Below are 18,349 nucleotides of genomic sequence, written 5' to 3' on the forward strand. Positions count from 1 at the left end.
GTATTTGAAAGTTGAAAGAAAACTTTGTTTTTCTTCATAATAGGTATTCAAAATAACCTTTTTGGAAAACCAGCAAAATGTAAATTGATAAGCTATTGTCATAGAGCAGGGCAGAAGGAACAGGCATGGACCAGTGGTCTAGAGTTAGAATTGTAAACAAATTCATTTTTTTTCAAGTATTACAACTGTATTATCATAATGGTGTTGTACCTGATCTTAGGAAGTTTATAGTTCCTATTCTTAAACCACTTATATTCTGGAAAAAGTATGTGAAAACAGAGTCACAAAAGCATTTTTGTTCAGTATTTCGGCATGTAATTTTGGGGTGTGCAGTTTTTATTGAGGATAAAGAAGGTTGTGGGAAAGGTGAACACCAAGGGAAATCTGAGAGGAGGAACTGAATGCATCAAAGGAATAAAGGAATAAACAATTTCCTCAGAGTATGATAAGAATGCAAGGAACAAGGGGAAAGAACTGCTATTATTTCTTTGCTGCTGCTTGGATCAGGTGGCCACGGAGGTTTGCTGAAAAAGAGGACAAATTCTTAGAGATCCATATTGTCCAGCCATTTAAGCCCTGTTGCTTTCAGTCATAATCAATTTAGTTTTAGTAATACAGATTGCCTATATATCACTCTTGTTAAACTCAGATCTCATTAGTGTCTTGTTACCAAGATACATGGTTTGGAATTCTCTCAAGTCTTGCAAGTACATAACAAAACAAAACTACTAGAAGCCTAACTGATGAGTGGTCATACCAAGATTCCAGTGGTTGTGGTTTGGATAAGTGGCTTGCATGTGTGTAGTGAAAGAAAGAAAGGGGGAAAGGGAGGAAGGAAGGAAAAAAGGAAAAGAATGTGTATGAGTAAATGTCATCAGTAAGAAATAAAAGTGTCTTTCCTTTTCTAGTGAAGAAACACTCATATCAATTTGGAATAAGAAGTTTGCATAATTTTTTGCCATCAGAATGCTTTCGGTTCTTTTACAAATAAAATTTTCTAAAACTTGATGCTGATCTTGTAGTTGTTAAGTGTACATTCAAATAGATTTCTTCATCTAATAATTCATGTTATACCTAAAGATCATGACTAGGTACAGTAAAACCAATTTCACACATGTAGTTACTCAATAAGTACAAACTGCCTTGATTGTAAAATTTTAGACTAATTTTTCTAAATTTAGGATCTGTTCATGTAATAAGTAGAACACTTATAGAAAGTATATTTCCCAAGAACTGAAGAAAAAATTAGTGGTTTAGGATACTTTGTGCCTTAAATCTTCTATATTTCTAATATGACATTTAGGGAAGAAGTGCCCTGCAAATTCCCAAAGATCTAAAATAGGGCAATTTGGGAAGTTGATCTGTTATTCTGAAACAGTACTTATCATGTATGGTATGCTCCTTGTCTTCCATTGCGGGGAAAAGTTAAATAGGTGATTGAAGATAAACTTAAGTAAAACCTTTTCTTAGATGTATTGTCTACATCTGGTATCTTCAGAGAAAAAGTTTTATTAAATAATAATAGCTAGTACTTTTGTATTGTACTTACTGTGTGCCGGGAACACTTCTAAATGCTTTTGCCATGATTCCTCACAACAGCCTTATCTATCCAGATGAGGAAATTGAGGCACAGGGAGACTAAGTAATTTATTTAAGATCGCAATGTAAGCTATAAAGGTCAAACCTAGAATATGAACCCAGAGATTCTGGCTTCGGTCTGCACTCCTGATATTACACATTACTGTCTTTCTTAATTAAATGAGACCAAATACTAAATTAATGAAGTCAGATATTTAAAGGGATGAAATGAAGCTGGCAGTTTGTCTGATACCTTTCCAAGTCTCCTGAGTGAGCTTAGCAGAGTCTGGGAACTACCACATCAGAATCTAAGTTCTTGAGGACCAAAGTCTTAAAGGGGTTTATTCAATGCTATTGAATGATTGGCTACATCAAGGAAATTTGCATGATGTAAAATGTCTTTGAAGAGATTATCGTTATCAGTTTACATTATACAGATATCTTAATTCCAATAATAATACACAATTTTATTTTCAAAAAGGGATTGGCATTTTGTATTAGAGAAACTGAAGTTTTAAAAATTAGTAACAAAATGTATGAGGAATTAAAAATTTAATTGGGAATCAATTTGGAGAATAGACTTTAATTTCCAGTGAATCTTAATTTATCACAAAGCTTTACTGTCAAGAAAATGTTAAAATAGAGGGGAAATACTCTACACCACATTTTTTATTCTGTTTGTGCATTGTTATACCCAATGATTATTTAACACTGCATATATATATGTGTGTGTGTGTGTATATATATATATATATATATATATATTGCACTTATGAACTGAATTTTTGAGAGAATTCTGTATCATAGAATAACTTCATCAAATCCTTCAGAGTTTGAAACAGTGGCCTCTGCATAGATTTTTGCCAAGCACTCTAATATTTAACTTTTCAGGTCAAAACCATATCATTGTTGTTCTAAGTCTATAAATGATTTCCTGATACTTTTGATTAGTTTTGCCTTACCAATGACATGATAAGGTCATTTCTCTAATTTTTATACCATAATGGAGGGCCAAAAAATAAAATGAAGGGGACATCCGAAAGGACATGGTAAGATTCCCTTGGGCTGGAGGGAGGAATGTGTACATGGGGTCTTAGTTTAAAGGAACATTGGGAAGAAGCTCTAAGATGTTTCTTTGCATATCAGATTTCTGCTTATTTCTAACTTTGCCTCTAACTGCTTGAAATTTTGATGAAGCAACTTTTTCTGTGGAATGTTGGTAAAGGTCTATAAGTAGAATCTCTTGAGTACTGGAATCAGTTCACATCAGATTTACTCTTTCATAATAATAGCATTCTTGAGTACAGTCATCGTACAACTAAAACATTATGGGACACCAAATTACAAGCTTCTGAAATTCCATTTTTAAATATTCTTTTGTTAGCATTCTTTGAAGGATTATGAATACATTTGTTTTAAATTCCTTCCTTTTAGTTAGACAAGGAGGGCAAATTTGACTGATGCGAGCGATAACTCTTAATTTCCTCACTTGAAGGTTTACATAACCTTTATAATTATTGAAAAATATATTTTGTGGCTTATTTTCTAAAGAATGCAGTACTTAAATGGCATGTGTGTGTTTTGGAAATTTGAAAGCAATGTAGTTTGTTGTCACAGCTGCTTTAGCTTTATTACAAGAGATTTAAGAATCACATTAGAAAACAGCAAAAATATTTGTCTTTTTTTTGTACGTGTCTTTTTAAACAAGCAAAAATATGACCCACCTTAGCAATTCTGTTTCTTACTGTTCTCCATCGTTCCTTTGCTGTTCCTTGTACAAATTTAATAATTTCCTTGCCTTTGCTTTGGCTGTTTCTTCTCTTTGGAATCTCCCCTTTAACCACAGAAAAATCTTACTCATCTTAATGGGCTACATATAAAAAAAAAAAAGAAATTAATTCTCTCTTCATTGGAAGTGAAGTAATTTTGCTTTCCTCTAAATTCCCTTTTGTATTCTTTTTTCTCTCTCAGATGCCTTATGCTTTCCATCTTGTACTTATTTATGAGTACATTTTATCTCCTCAGTAATACTGTGGACTCTATGAGCAAATGACTTAAAATTTTGAGAACATTATGTTTAAATATGCATAGGGCTTAAAAGAATGGTATACTTCAGCTGTTCAGTAAAAACAAATAAACAGAAGCCTACTGTGTAAAGCAAAAGTTGAAAGATACAGTTCTTACCAGAGCAGTGATTTTGATGACCTTGATTGTGCTGGTGAGTGACTGAATCTCTTAATTTCAGAGTGATCAGCAATTAGGGGTTACTTTCACCTTCACCACTTTCTGTTCTGTGCTGCCCTGTCACAGAGTGGGTAGAGTTAGTCTGTGGCTTGGGGTGAGGAGAAGTGTAGCAAGCCCTTTTCTGGTCTGAATGGATACGAGCATCCAGAATGGCAGAACAGGACACAGCATTTAGACTTCAGGGTGATGTTCATGCTTCTGTGTTAGCTGTGACCTCTAATGATTTATAAATTCAGGTGGTAACAGGTATACCGGAAATCATAGTCTGTCCCCAAATAAGGCTGAGAAGAACTAGACACAAGTGTTAGAATCCAAGCCTCCTCTCTGAGGTTCAGGATTGGATGCTGGGGAGCTGGATAGAAAAGCCAGTAAAAATAATTAATTAAAATGGTGAGGTGGAGACTGGCACTGATGAGTGAGAGGAGAAATGTGAGAGGGAGATTGCAGCGCCTTGCTTGTCTGGATGCCCAGGAGAACAACAAGCAGGAAAAAAAGGCAGCAGTTGGTCTTAATGATGGAGTATCCCAGGGCACAGTCCTTGTCCTTCATTTCTCTTCTGTTTTAACTCACTTTTTGGTCTTCTCATCCAGTCACAAGGCCTTTGATACCGTCTGTTAGGCCAGTAACTCCCCAAATGTATCTCCAGTTTAAACCTTTCTCCCAAACTTGAAATCCAACTGACTTCTCAACACCTCCATTTGAACCTCTAACAAAGACCTAAAACTTAATCTGTCCCAAAGTAAAGTTCTAATTCCTACCACTGTCTTCTGGCCCCTACCTCAGCAACCTGTCCTGCAGTCTTCTCAGCCTCCGTTGATGACACTCCATCCTTTCTGTTACTGAGACCAAAGTCTTGGAGTCATCTTGATTCCCCATTTTCTTTCACGGCACACCCAGTCTCTTGTTGGCATTACCTCCACAACATTTTCAGGTGCCAGCAGGTTCTCACTACCTCTGCTGCCACCGCTGTGGTTCCAGGGCATCACCATCTCATACCAGATGTTAGTGCATTGCCTTCTGGATTGGTCTCCTCATATTTGTTCTCTTTAGTTGCTATTTTGAAAGGAATTGTTTGTAGACAGTTTTCTAATGTCTGTGACATTATGTAAAATGTTAGATTATGTAAAATCTCAATATTCTGAATAGCATCCTTCAGCAAAGATAATATTATTCTGCCACATTGGAGTTCTTCTCTGGCTGGATTTTGTGGTATTTGTGTGTGAAAGACCCAAGAAGTTTTTAACAGAAAATGTGTAAAGTAGCCATGAAAGACAACAGTATACCTAGGCTTATGAGCTGTGATGGTTCACTGAAACATATTTTGTCATGAGAATTGAGTCATGTTTTTAGCAGCCTGATAGGTGGTTAGGTAGGAATATGAGGATCACTAGTCTGTAACTTGGCTTCAGGGCAACATAAGATGCTGGCTGATTAAAAGATGCATTCAAACATGTTTTTCTTCCTTGACACAGTTATTAAAGATGTGTTTCAAATTCATAAGAATGCAAGAGAACATATAGCTGGCTTTTTCATCTTTAAAGGAGAAATGAATGTTAATAGTTTACATTTTTTAGGATTTTTTTAAAATGTATTTATTTTTATTGAAGTAGTCAGTTACAATGTGTCAATTTCTGGTATACAGCATAATGTCCCAGTCATGCATATATTTTCATTTTTATCATCTTTTTCATTAAAGGTTATTTTGAGATATTAAACATAGTTCCCTGTGCTATACAGAAGAAATTTATTTTTTATCTATTTTTATATAGTAGTTAATATTTGCAAATCTTGAACTCCGAAATTTATCCCTTCCCACGCTCTTTCCCCTCCAAAACCATAAGATTGTTTACTAAGTCTGTGTTTTGTAGATGAGTTCATTAGTGTCTCTTTTTTTCTTTTTTTAGATTCTACAAACGAGTGATATCATATGGTATTCTTCTTTCTCTTTCTTACTTCACTTAGAATGACGATCTCCAGGTCCATTACTTTACTCTTGTATTAATTCTGATGATCAGAATATTAACCATAGGTAGAGGTTAAAAAGAAAGAATGGATGGCTCACTTCTAATAAAAGTTAAAAGTTGTTTTTAGGAAATCATAGATATTGTATGTTTGATACCTGTCCCATAGACTTCTGTCAGTTTCTTGTGATTTGACTTATAGAGAGAGCAGTATAACCCATTCAGACTGAATAATAATGCACTGGCAGTCAGAGGCCTTCTGTGACTTTCCTATAGAGATTTCTTCAGTCTGTAAGTCAGTTCATTTAGCATTTACCTTAAAACCTATATTAATTTCCTTTTGAAGTGGGAGGACAAAATAAAATTCTCTCTAATAAGTCTGTTTTATTGAGCCTAATGTGTAGATTTATTTTTGAAGGAAACCTGCTGAAATCTAAGGACTTTTAGGGGGCGGGGTAGTACTCTTAAATGGAGCTCTTAGGCACCCGCACAGGCAAATATTAAAACAAAACAAAGTTAGAGACCTCATTGATCACCTGTGGTAGCACAGAAGCTGCCTGAAATAATGAACAAGTGCAAACAAGACAGAACTCAAATTCAGACAAATATACATATTGAGCAAAAAAGAGACTTTCATTGTAGCTGGAAATTTTACTAATTCTAAATCTGATGAATTATCAAAGGAATGTCTTTCTGTCAGTTTCAGAACAGCATAGTCTAAATCAGGGGATCTTAACCTGGGTCCTTTAACGGGCTGAAAAGAGATCCATGAACACCTTTGTCCACAGGGTTTTGTTTATGGGCAGTTGTCTTGAAATGGTCTCTCGACCATAGTTTTCACTAAATCTTTAAAGGAATCCACAATCCACTGGAAAAAAAAAAGAACTTTTGATCTTTATTCATATCTCTATATCACTGTGATAAAGTATTTGAACCAAGTTTAATTCTTATGACTGACAATGAAAGTTCTCTGTTTCTAGTTTCTAAGCTCTACCATCTAAGTTTTGAAAGATTAAGCCCAATCAAGGCATCGTTGTTAGTAACACGCACAGTAATAGCTATATAAAACCCACTTTTTTTTGTAACATGTTGATTTGGTGTATGTAGCTTTATATTAACATATATATGAATATGCTGGGAAATTCATATAAGTGTTCCTCTGGTTATGGTTTTAAGTAGTTATCTTTCTTTTTTCTTTTTATTCTGTGTGGTTACAAACCAGTAAGCATAGCTGATCCTGCTGCCCTTGGCTTCATCATTTCTCCGTGGTCTCTGCTGTTGCTGCCATCTGGTAGCGTGTCATTTACAGATGAAAATATTTCCAATCAGGATCTTCGAGCATTCACTGCACCAGAGGTTCTTCAAAATCAGTCACTAACCTCTCTCGCCGATGTTGAAAAGGTAATGTAGTCTTTTTTGCTTGATTGTGTTTTTTATTTTGGTGTAGGGGCCTCAAATGAACTTGTTTAAAAAAGACCAAATGCCCTTAACCACACTATACCATGCTTATTCTATGTTAGATCTTATTAACCCATCCTTTCTCCCCTCCTTCCCATTTGTTTATTCATTTATCCACAAATCTGACAAGTATACTTGTTATATGACAGGCACTCCGTGAGTCACTAAAGAATAAATTCCAGGACTATCTAGTCCCAGAGTCCAACATGTAATTGAAAATTTTTGTGAGAGTTGTAGACATATTACCTCACGCCCACTAGGATGACCACTATCAAAAGAACAGAAAATAGCAAGTGTTGACGAGGATGCAGAGAAATTACAACTTTTGTATACTGTGTTTTGGGAATGTATAACAGCGTAGGCATTATGGAAAACAATATGGAGTTTCCTCAAAAAAAATTAAAAATACAACTATCATGTGGTCCACCAATCTCACTTATGTGTATATGTCCAGAATTCAAAGCAAGATCTAAATGGCAGGTAGGGCATAGAGCAGACTTGATCATGCATCAGAATCACCTGATGGGCTTGCTAAAACACAGATGGCAGGATGCTACCTCCATAATCTCCCATTCAGTAGGTCTGGAGTGGGATCTGAGAACTTGCTTTTCTCTCAAGTTCCCAGATGCTGCTGATGCTGCTGGTTGGCAGATAACATCTTAAGAACCACTGGTATAGAGCAGAAAGCTAAATAAGGTAATACTTGTAAAGTGCTTAGAACAGTACTCAGCACAGAGTAAGCACTCACTAAGTCTTATGTACTACCATTATATGTTGAGTGCTGTCCTAGGTCCTGGGATAAAGTGATAAAGAGGACAAAGTCCTTGCACTCACAGAGTTTACATCCCAGCCCATTGTAACTGTAAAGACAAAAACATATTTCCGTTCCCCTTGAGTTATATTATGTCCCTGACCTCCATTCTTTCCATGTTACTTTTTTTTTAATCTGTGTCTCTGACTCCTCCCTTCCTACATATCCCCTTAGGTGCCTGAATTTTTCAAGTCCAGCCATTCTAATCTCTTCCTCTTCAGCCCTGTTGCCAGGGCTATGGTCAGGTTCTCATTTCCATTCTCTTGAACTCCTATCATAATCTCCTAACTCTTATTTCTGCTTCCAGCACTTATCTAGCTATGTGACCTCAGACAAGTTACTTCCCCCTCTGTAACATTGAATGAGCTAAAGTATATAGTGTAAGCTTGACACACAGTAAACATTATGTACATGCTTGCTATTAATATGCTTATACGTTAGTATATGATAGTATTGTTATTGATACCAGGATGAGATATTTGTATCTTACCACAATCTCTAGCTTAGTGACTTTCAGAAATAATGTTGAATGGCTAATTAGATAGCTAACTAGCTCTTCTATAAATGCTGTCTTCTGAGAACCAGTGTCTTTATCTTTTCATGGACCCCTGTGTATGAATCATCATTATCAAAAGCACCCACTTTACAAGAAACCATCCTGGCTTGTTAGGCTACTATGCTAAGGGCGGGGAATAGATTTTCTCTGTGCTGTCCGTCAGGAACAGGTAAGTACCAAGAACTTTGATACAAATAGGGCCTAGGCAAAGATCACAAAACCAAAAATTCCTCTGGAAGTTAAATAAATATGTAATAGAAGTGAGAGGTAGATCAAAAGCACTTTTTAAACTTCTAATGCCTGATTTCTTTTAGGCCTTGGGCTTGCTGATCTTTAACAGAAGGTACTTGTCAGTTGGACTACATGGGCCATTGTAGTCTCCTTTTTTTCTAATTAAATAAAAAGCAAAGGAAAACATGAAGGCCAGATACTTGCCTATTTCTGAATGATCATTCGTTGTATGACCTTCTTTCTGCACAATGTGTGTAATTAAACCGAAACCCATTTACTGCTGTTTATCAACTAGATGAACTACGTGCTGTCAGTGAATGGCAGTGTTACTGTATAAACTTAATTTCGCCTTGGCATCACTGCTCTTCTTTCTGCCTAGTCTCTTCAGGCTATGCCAAAAGTAGAAACTCTTAACTTATCAATAATGTGTATGGAAGTATTGTCCACTTTTACTCTATAGGTGATTTTGGGATAAATGTAAAAGGGAAACATTTTTCTTTGTATTCTTTAAGAACTTTTTCTCAAATATTAATATTTTTCTAATATTAGGTACCAGATATTATTATGTATTATTTTAACAAAGATCTGACATACGTGGAGTTATTCCTTTAACAAAATTTTAAATGATTTATAAAAGATTAAAAGTTTCAAACCCATAAAGCACTATCCTAATAAAATAGCAATTATCATTTCTGCATGTTTTTCCTATATGTAGATAATTCATATCTATATGTATTAAGCAGAGGTCTTCAGAGAAACAGGATCAGTAGGATATATGTGTGTGTGTATGAGTTTGTATGTATGTATAAAGAGAGATTTATTAGCTCATATAATTATGGAAGCTGATAAGCTCCAAGATCTGCAAGGTGAGTCAGCAAGCTGAAGCCCCAGGAGAGCCAATGCTGCAGTTCTAGTCTGAGAACCAGGAGAACTGGTGGTGTACTCTGAAGACCAGCAGGCTGGGGACCCAGAAAGAGTTGATGTTTCAGATCAAGTCCAAAGGCAACAAACAGCTGATGTCCTAGTCTGAAGGCAGTCAGGCAGAAAGAATTCTTTCATACCTGGGGTTGGGGCGGGGGGGAGTGGTAAACCATTTTGTTCTACTCAGGCCTTCAAATGATTGGATGATGACCACCTACATTGGGGAGAGCAATCTATCTTGCTCAGTTAACCAATTTAAATGTGACTTTCATCCAAAAACACTCTCACGAAAACACCCAGAATAATGTTTGACTAAAAATCAAGGCATCCCCTGGTCCAGTCAAGTTGACACATAGAATTAATCATTACACTATCTACATAAATGACCAGCAAATGTATAATTGTATATCCTCATTTTAGGAATGATGTTATTAATTGTATATAGTTATGTATAAAATTATTAATATATAACTCATTTAGCATACTGAGAAGTAAATATAATAAAGAGTCTTAAATTACTGCCAGTATCTCAAAGGATTACAAATCAAAATTTTTGTATATATGAGTATGCAATTAATCATTTTTGCTAACGGTATAAAAAATGTTTTTCATATATGAGGCCTTTTGAAAAGGTGTTCACATGTGTGGTTCTTTGAAGTCTAAACAGAAACATGATACAAATAGCCTGCGGCATGCTGTCTTGACCTTCATGCACATTTAATTGAATTCAGCAGGCATGTATTGAATATCTGCTGTGTTCAAGTGCTCTGTTAATTGTTATCAAGGATATTAAGATGTGTGAAAAATGCTCCCTCAAGGAAGACAAACAAGGACACATCTTGACTATATTACAGGTAGTGTTAGTTACCTGTTATTAACAATATATATAAGTCATAACTATCATATAAGAGAGGAAGCTTTATCCTTTTTGAGAAAATGTATATAGCATTTGTAACAGATAACATCATCTCTGGACTACCGATAATAGGTAGAACTTTTATTGACCGATGAAGAAAGAAATTCCTAGTAGAAAGAACTGCTCAAGAAAAGCTTGGAAAGAGAAAGATTTATTTTGCCAATAGAGAATTATTTAGTGGTTCTGAGGTTTTTCTGTTGTGATAGGAGAAGGAGTGATAATAGAAAGAATACTTTAAAATCTGCCTGGAAAATGGAGATAGAGGCAGGTCAGAGTGAGTCTTGCGTATCATAAAGAATTTGGACTTTTGAAAATTGGGAGCCATGACAGTATTTGAAAAGAGGAACAACTTTTTCTGGTCTGTAATTTAGGAATAATTTAGGAGGCAATGTTAGGAACAGATTAAAGTGCTGTAAGATGAAAAGGATGCCCAATTTTATTTGTATTTACCTCAACCTATTTCTAAAGAAGATTTAAGACAGTTTGTCAGATTAAAAAATACAGGTGAGAAATTAAGAGCAAAATAAAAATAAGGACAAGAAAATAAGATGACACTGGAGTAAGACTGGTGCAAAAAATGTACATGGTAAGATTATGCAGCATTAGTAGAGATGGGCTAGAAGTCTAGCTCTCAATCTCTCTTAACAGGAGGAAAAATGGAAAATGATTACTTACGAGGAGTAACTCTCCTTACTTTCATCTGATCATCTTGCTTCCTGTTTCACAGGGTTAAAAAAATAGAAGCAATCAGGAAAGACTTCTCCCAGGAGTCCACAGCTAGATTATCCACATAAATTTTCATATTCTTTGCTTCCTTACTTCAGAACTGTCTGTGCTTCTGTAAAGCCAACTGCTTCATTTGTGCAGTAGCTATCATCTCCTCCCACCTACTCAAGTGTTCTGTCAACCGTCTCCTGTCTCCCCTGCATTTCCACTTTTCCCTGTTGGATCATTCCTACCAGCATAAAATATGTTGTCATTTTTCCAATATTTAAGAAGCAAACAAACAATGAAAAAGGAATCTTTTCTGACCCTTTTCTCCATCTACTACCCTGTCCATTCTTAATAAGAAAAATGCTAGTCAAAACTGCAAAGAGATTTGTTTTTTCTCTCAGTTTGGCAAAAATCCAAAACTTCATAACACATTCTGTGGATAAATCTTGTGAAAAAACCTCTCATACCTTGCTGGTAGAAATGCAAAATGATACAACTTCTGTGGGGAAGAATCTAAGAAAATGTATCAAAACTACAGGTGATTTACTCTTTTAACCATGACCTCAGGGAGTCAATTAAAGAGGAGTACCTGCTTGTGCTAAATGACATTATCAACAAGGCTGTTTGCTAAAACATTATTTATAATAGCAAAAGTTTAGTAAAATTCTAATTGCCCATTAATAACAGACTGGTTAAATAAACAATGCTGTAGTCACAAAATGGAGTTCTATTCAGAAGTAAAAAGAATGAAATCTTATCTAAGCACTGGCATGGAAATACCTCTCTTGTTAAATTAAAACGGCAAATTGCCGAGTAATTTTTTAAAGTTCTTACCTTTTGTAAAAGAAGGAGCAAATAAGATTATACATATTTGCTTGAGTTTGCATATGGAAGCTTTAAAATAAATAAAATAATAAAAATGATTACTCATAGTGACGGGCTGGACTTCAAAGAACCGCACATGTGAACACATTTTCAAAAGGCCTCACATTTAAAAAACATTTTTTATACTGTTAGCAAAAATGATTACCCATAGTGATGGGGGGGAAAGTCTGTTCTGATAATTTCCAGTCTTATTTTCTGTTTTAAGTTCTCACATACATTTATGCAAAATATGAAATGATAATCTTCTCAAATCATTTGTTATACTATCTTTGGAGGAAAAAGTTATGAATATATAGTACTTGCTAAATTAAATTTTTACCATAAAATGATTTTTTAAAAATTCTGTTCCTAGATCCATATTTATTCTCTTGGAATGACATTGTATTGGGGAGCTGATCATGAAGTACCTCAAAGCCAAGTAAGTCAAGTCATCACATCTGTACAACTTTCCACCCTTTCAAAAGCTCTTCCATGTATTTATATGTGTTTTACAGTGTGTTGTCAGGCACACCAGCATTTCTATACTGGTTGTTCACATTAATAATGTTACACTCTCAGAATGAGATAATAATAAAATACTAAAGGAATTATTTTTCTTTTACTATTTTTAGAATTATAGCAGTCAGTGCCCGTGTCTCAACTATTCAGTCTGTGCGGTGTAGTAGCCTCTTCAGAATTATAGCAAGAGAAGTGAGAGTCCACTTTGTTTCTTCAAAGTTAATGACTGATAAAGAGGGATTGTAAATGTCTATGGTGATTCATTCTTGAACAGAAAGTGATAACCTTTCTTGATGCAAAAACTGTAGGCATAGTAGCTCTATATCTCTGTAGAGTTTATACTTCATTACTTTGTTCTTTTGTCACTTCAAAATCATACTTCCCTGCCCCTGCGGCAGCAGACACATACTAAGGTAAAGCTTTATGGGGTCTTAGGCTCTGGTGATCACTAGGCTGCTTCTAGTCTTTATTTTCTAAAGTAACTGCTTCCTGAAGACACAATATAAACATGGTAATAAATATGTAATCAAAAAGTAGTACATCAACAGTAGTAAATAATAATCAAAGATTTAAAAATAACTCTAGTTCATCAAAGATATAGCATACAGAATTAAGTTTTATTTTAGCCATTTAGAACTCAAAACAAAAATAACGAGGAGTATGTGTGTGTTTATCAAATTAAGAAGCAATAAGCATTTTAGGCTTTTATTCTAAAATTCAGCCATATTAAGATCCATGAAAGATGAATGATAGTCTTCAACTTGGTTTGGTTTCATTTTATATCATGAAAAATACTGTGTATTTACTTTCTGTCCTCAGTTTCAGTTCTACAAATGTCAGTGAGAAAGCTAAATTATTGCTGGAAATATTGGTGTCATATTCTATACAAACTTAACTCACACGTAAAATGTAATCACAGCCTATAATTAATACTTTCTCTTTTGTGGTAACTGAAAATGAAGTCATACATTTGTAATGTATAAATTGGAAGGGAAGTATAAACTTTTACTTCTATTTTACTATCAGAAATCATAATCATTTTTGGGAAATATTTAATATTAACCCAGAAATATTTACTAAGCACCTACCTTATGTCAGACTTTAATACCAGACACTAGGAATATAATGTCCCAGGCCTGTAGAATCCATTCATGGAATCAGACAACTAAATAACCAATTACACTGCATTGTGAAGAATTCTGTGTTGGGGAAAATGGAGGATGCTATGAAAAACCAGAGTAGGAGCCTCTAGCTAGACTTGGAGTGTTAGGATAGGTTTATTAAAGGACGTTGCATCTAAGATGAGCTCTAAAGGATGGCATAATACCCAAATGGATGAGAAGTGGAAGGGAAGACTCACAGGGAAAGTGTATTTTTAAACCAAAGTGGATGTACCAGTGCAGACTCCCATCAGCAATGCTCTCTGCCTCACCACCACTTCAATATTATCAATCTCTTTATTTTTAGCCATTCTATTGAGTCTGTAGTGGCTTCTTTTTATGGTTTAAATTTGCGTTTCTTGGTATGCTTATTGGATATTTAGATATAATATTCCATAAATTATGTCAACTAATTTAAAAAAGATCTCACAATCTGGCTTTTGTTTCACCAGCATAATGAAAACTTATATTTAAATAACCTTGAGTCATTGCAATATTTGAAATCTCTTCTAATTTATCATGAGAGTGTCAAGTTATATCAAACATATTGTTTACGGAATGTTAGGAAATTATTTAATTCCTCAAAATAATGTATATATATAAACTGCTTACTAAAATACTTGAATAACCAAAAAAAATTCCATTTCTTTATCATAACAAAAAACCCAGAGTTTTTTTATAATACTTCTTATCTGGGAAAGATAGATGTTAACCATCTTCTGCTAATAGTTTTTTTGGATTATGAAAAGATAAAATGCAGTAAAAATATATATGCTACTAGATCAGGAATTCATTTGAATTTGAAATATGTTGGGTGTGGTTTGTGTGACTCTTGGAATAGCTTATCTCATGTTAGTTAGATTTACTCACACTTTATCAACATGACCTTTTCTTGCTTTGTATTCAGCCTATTAAGCTTGGAGATCATCTCAACAGCATACTGCTTGGAATGTGCGAGGATGTTATTTATGCCCGGGTTTCTGTTCGGACTGTCCTGGATGCTTGCAGTGCCCACATCAGGAATAGCAATTGTGCACCTTCATTTTCCTACGTGAAACAGTTGGTAAAACTGGTTCTGGGAAATCTTTCCGGGGTAAGCTACAATTCTGATAGTGCATATAGTCATATTTTAAAATTTAGTAGCATTTCACAAAATTTTCTTTAAAGATGCTATATGGCTGGCATTTTCTCAGTTAAGACTAGGAGCAGGAGATGGAATTTCATGTTCTAATGTTAATTGCTTATTTGAAACAGTACTTAAAATTTAGAAGCCCAGTGCAATAATTTAGTCTCCTAGATTTTATGAGAGTTAGTCCTTTTTTTTTTTTAATTAAAGAACTTTATTCTGGCAAGTATCAGAGAATCACAGCATGTTAGAGCTGAGAATGTCTTCTTGCCTCTTTTCTTACATCTTTTCATGGAGCTCTCAGTAAGTGGTTCTATCTGTTGTGAAAATCGTATGGACATGCAGAATGGGTTTCAGAATTACTTAAATTCACTTTCTATTGCTTTATACCTCTTTCTTACCCATTTGTTAGTCTGGACCCTCCCCACCTTCCTCAGACATTGACACCTGGTATATAAAGGGGAAGCATGCTAGATTGCCGAAAGACCAGGACTCCTCCATTTTCCTCTTGTCTTGGATATGAAGCATCCCAGGAATAACAAACTGTGTATCTAATAGCCCCACCTCTGCACTCCTTAAGTTATATAGCATCGTATTTGCTCTAGTTTGGGTACTCCTTGGTTTTTTGATATGTGGTCTAGATCTAAACTTTTTCTGTTCTTACCCTTTCGGGTATCGTGCCTGAGTCCCTCTGCTTTGTGTGGACTGTGGATTTGCCACTGTCATGCAGGATTCTTGCTGGCTTCCTCTTAAGTCCTCATTCCTAGGGGTTTGGTTCTGCCATCTTACCCAGGATGTCATATGGCTGACAGAGGTATATCCAAGTTCCACGAAACAGACTCCTCTAGTCTTCTAGGCGAGTGGTTTGTAAAATGCACCCCGTGGAGCCCCTTGTGGTTTTGGAGTGACAGGAATGCAGGTAGTAGAGGCTGAGTGAGTGAAGGCGGTTCTTGGCTGCTTATTTTCCCTCTTTAATTAGAGCTGCTCCAATTCTGTTTGATTTATTTGTTTATATTCCTACATGTGATTTTTCTTTTGAATAAAGGTAAAGCCACTAAAGACCTATGAAAACTCTTTATTAGGCCGAAGTTTCCTGCATATTTTCAAATATCTTTTGTTTAAAAAAATCCTTATGATCAAATAAACATGAGGGAAAACTACTTAAGGGAAATTAAATACATTTTCACTGCACAACTTCTTAGAGCCTTACACTGCATTGTGTTACTAACCTTCAAGAGGGATAGGCATGCAGGTGAAACATTTCTCAAACTTATTTGGGCCTTTTTTCACAGATCTTCCCATAATACTAATGTTATGTAAAACTCCCTTTGAGAAATGTTGATCTGTATACTAACTCCTTCACTTTATGAATGAAGAAGTTGAGACTCACAAAGCTATCTGTCAGTGCAAGAATCTTATTACATCATACTTCCTCTAAGACTTTGGTCCTGTTTGCTGATTTTACTGCTATAGTAAAATTGCTGGAAATATTTTTTTCTTTGGTCTTTCCATGAAGAAATACTCCTCTGTGAAATTCTATTATCCATCCAGTAATTGCCTAAATTAGATAAGAGGTCTCCATCCCTTTAAGTTTAGTATTTAGTTCTGTTTTTTACAGTAACTTTTTATTGCTCATCTACATTGTAACCTGTGCTAACACTGTAGGAGATATAAATTTAAATAAAATATTTGCTCTGTCTTCTAAGAGCTCATATTTAAAGTTCTGCAACCATGTGCTTAATTAAAAAATGCAAAGAAAGGTATGAAAGGTAGCAGTAAAATCGTTAAAAGCAATGAGAGTTTGAGGAGAAAGAATACAAGTAATGACCATATTGCAAAATAAAACTTTGAACTAGATCCTGCAGCCGACATAGAAAGAGTAATCCAGGTAGAGGGAAGTAAACTTGGAGAAATGCTGTGAAATGGGAAAGAGCAGGATGTTTGAGGAACAGTAAAAAGTTTGACGTGGGGTATGCTGAGGGGTTGTTTAGTGGGAGGATGAACAGAAAGGTCAACTTGAATTGGCATATAGAAAGCCCACCTTTCTAGGGGCAGGTTTCTAAGAACAAATAATAATGCTCCTCTCATCTTTCCATTGCTCTTACTAGTCTCTTGAACATCATTGGACAGAAGTAACTCTGACAGCTACTATTTTTTAAGTGTTTACTTTGTGCCAGGCACTGCACTGTGTGACCTATGTGCTTTTTCACATTTATTCATCATAACAACCGCAGGTTAAAAGAGAGTGTCTCTAAAATGAAGATGAGATTATGAAGCTCAGAATGATTAAATAACTTGCCCATGATCACACACATGGTAAATGGCAGAGACATGACTGGAATCTGGATCTCTGTGACACCAAAGTCTGTGCCGTTAGCCCCTCTGCTTCTCTGAAGCTGCTGTTGCCTGCAGTAGCTGACAGAATGCGTTAGTCTTTCACTCAGTGTGAAATCCATTGCAAGGGACCGTAATCCTACTTCCTTAAAATTAATTAGCATAGAGTAAAAGTCAGCAGGCCAGCTTACTTGTCCTGGTTCTTCCACTGTTTAATGTTTAACATCTTTGACTTCAGTTTTACTTATCTGTAAAATAGGAATTGTACCACCCACGTTACTTAACGCTGGTGAAGATAATTATTTCAATGTTGGTAAGCTTCTTCAAGGTCCTTAGAGTTTTCTTACTATTTCTCCCTTTATTGTAATATAAGGATAATAATAATATATGCCACATGAGGCTTTTTCAAGATTAAATAATGTAAAATATGTAAGCACTTAAGGTAGTGCCTGCCTTATAGTAATCACTCAATAAATGACAGCTATTATTACTAATAGTGTCAACGCAGGAATTCTCAAAGATACGGGATAGTATCTCTTCACTTACTGACAATATAGTACAGTCTAGATTAATATCATTTATGTAATTTAAATGATGGCATCATTTCAGAAATATTTCCATTTAGGTCTTCTTACTAGGAAGCATAATACCTTGAATATACTATCTTAAATGGATTTTTAATTCATACTTACACAAGTTTCACAAATGGAGGAATATTAAAACGTGTATGTGTGCAAGCAGATATGTATGCTTGCTTATGGTGCCAGATTTAAGTAATTTCTCCTCACCGTTTTCTCTTCTTCCACTTATTTCTTAAAGTTTCTACTCAAATTGATCATTTGAATAAACTCAGTATTCTGTCTAACATTTCACCCCTTGTAATGTGGAATTTGACCTAATTTGACGTGCTATATTAAACAAGGACCCTCAGTTTAAGTAATTAAAGTTTAAGACTA

The 18,349-nt window shown here is 35.1% G+C and overlaps 1 protein-coding gene across 10 annotated transcripts in view; it reads left to right on the plus strand.

Annotated features, from left to right (window-relative positions):
* The window catches only part of PTPN13 (protein tyrosine phosphatase non-receptor type 13), a 182,377-nt gene that overhangs the window by 55,865 nt on the left and 108,163 nt on the right, over positions 1-18,349 (plus strand). For all 10 annotated transcript variants that reach the window (XM_010966161.3, XM_010966158.3, XM_010966162.3 and 7 more), the window contains exons 3-5: positions 7,006-7,184; positions 12,628-12,693; positions 14,841-15,026. In XM_010966161.3, coding sequence (XP_010964463.1) covers positions 7,006-7,184; positions 12,628-12,693; positions 14,841-15,026 — 431 coding nt within the window. The remainder of the gene's footprint in view (positions 1-7,005; positions 7,185-12,627; positions 12,694-14,840; positions 15,027-18,349) is intronic.

Source organism: Camelus bactrianus, chromosome 2 (assembly GCF_048773025.1).
Source record: "Camelus bactrianus isolate YW-2024 breed Bactrian camel chromosome 2, ASM4877302v1, whole genome shotgun sequence".
Lineage (NCBI taxonomy): Eukaryota > Metazoa > Chordata > Mammalia > Artiodactyla > Camelidae > Camelus > Camelus bactrianus.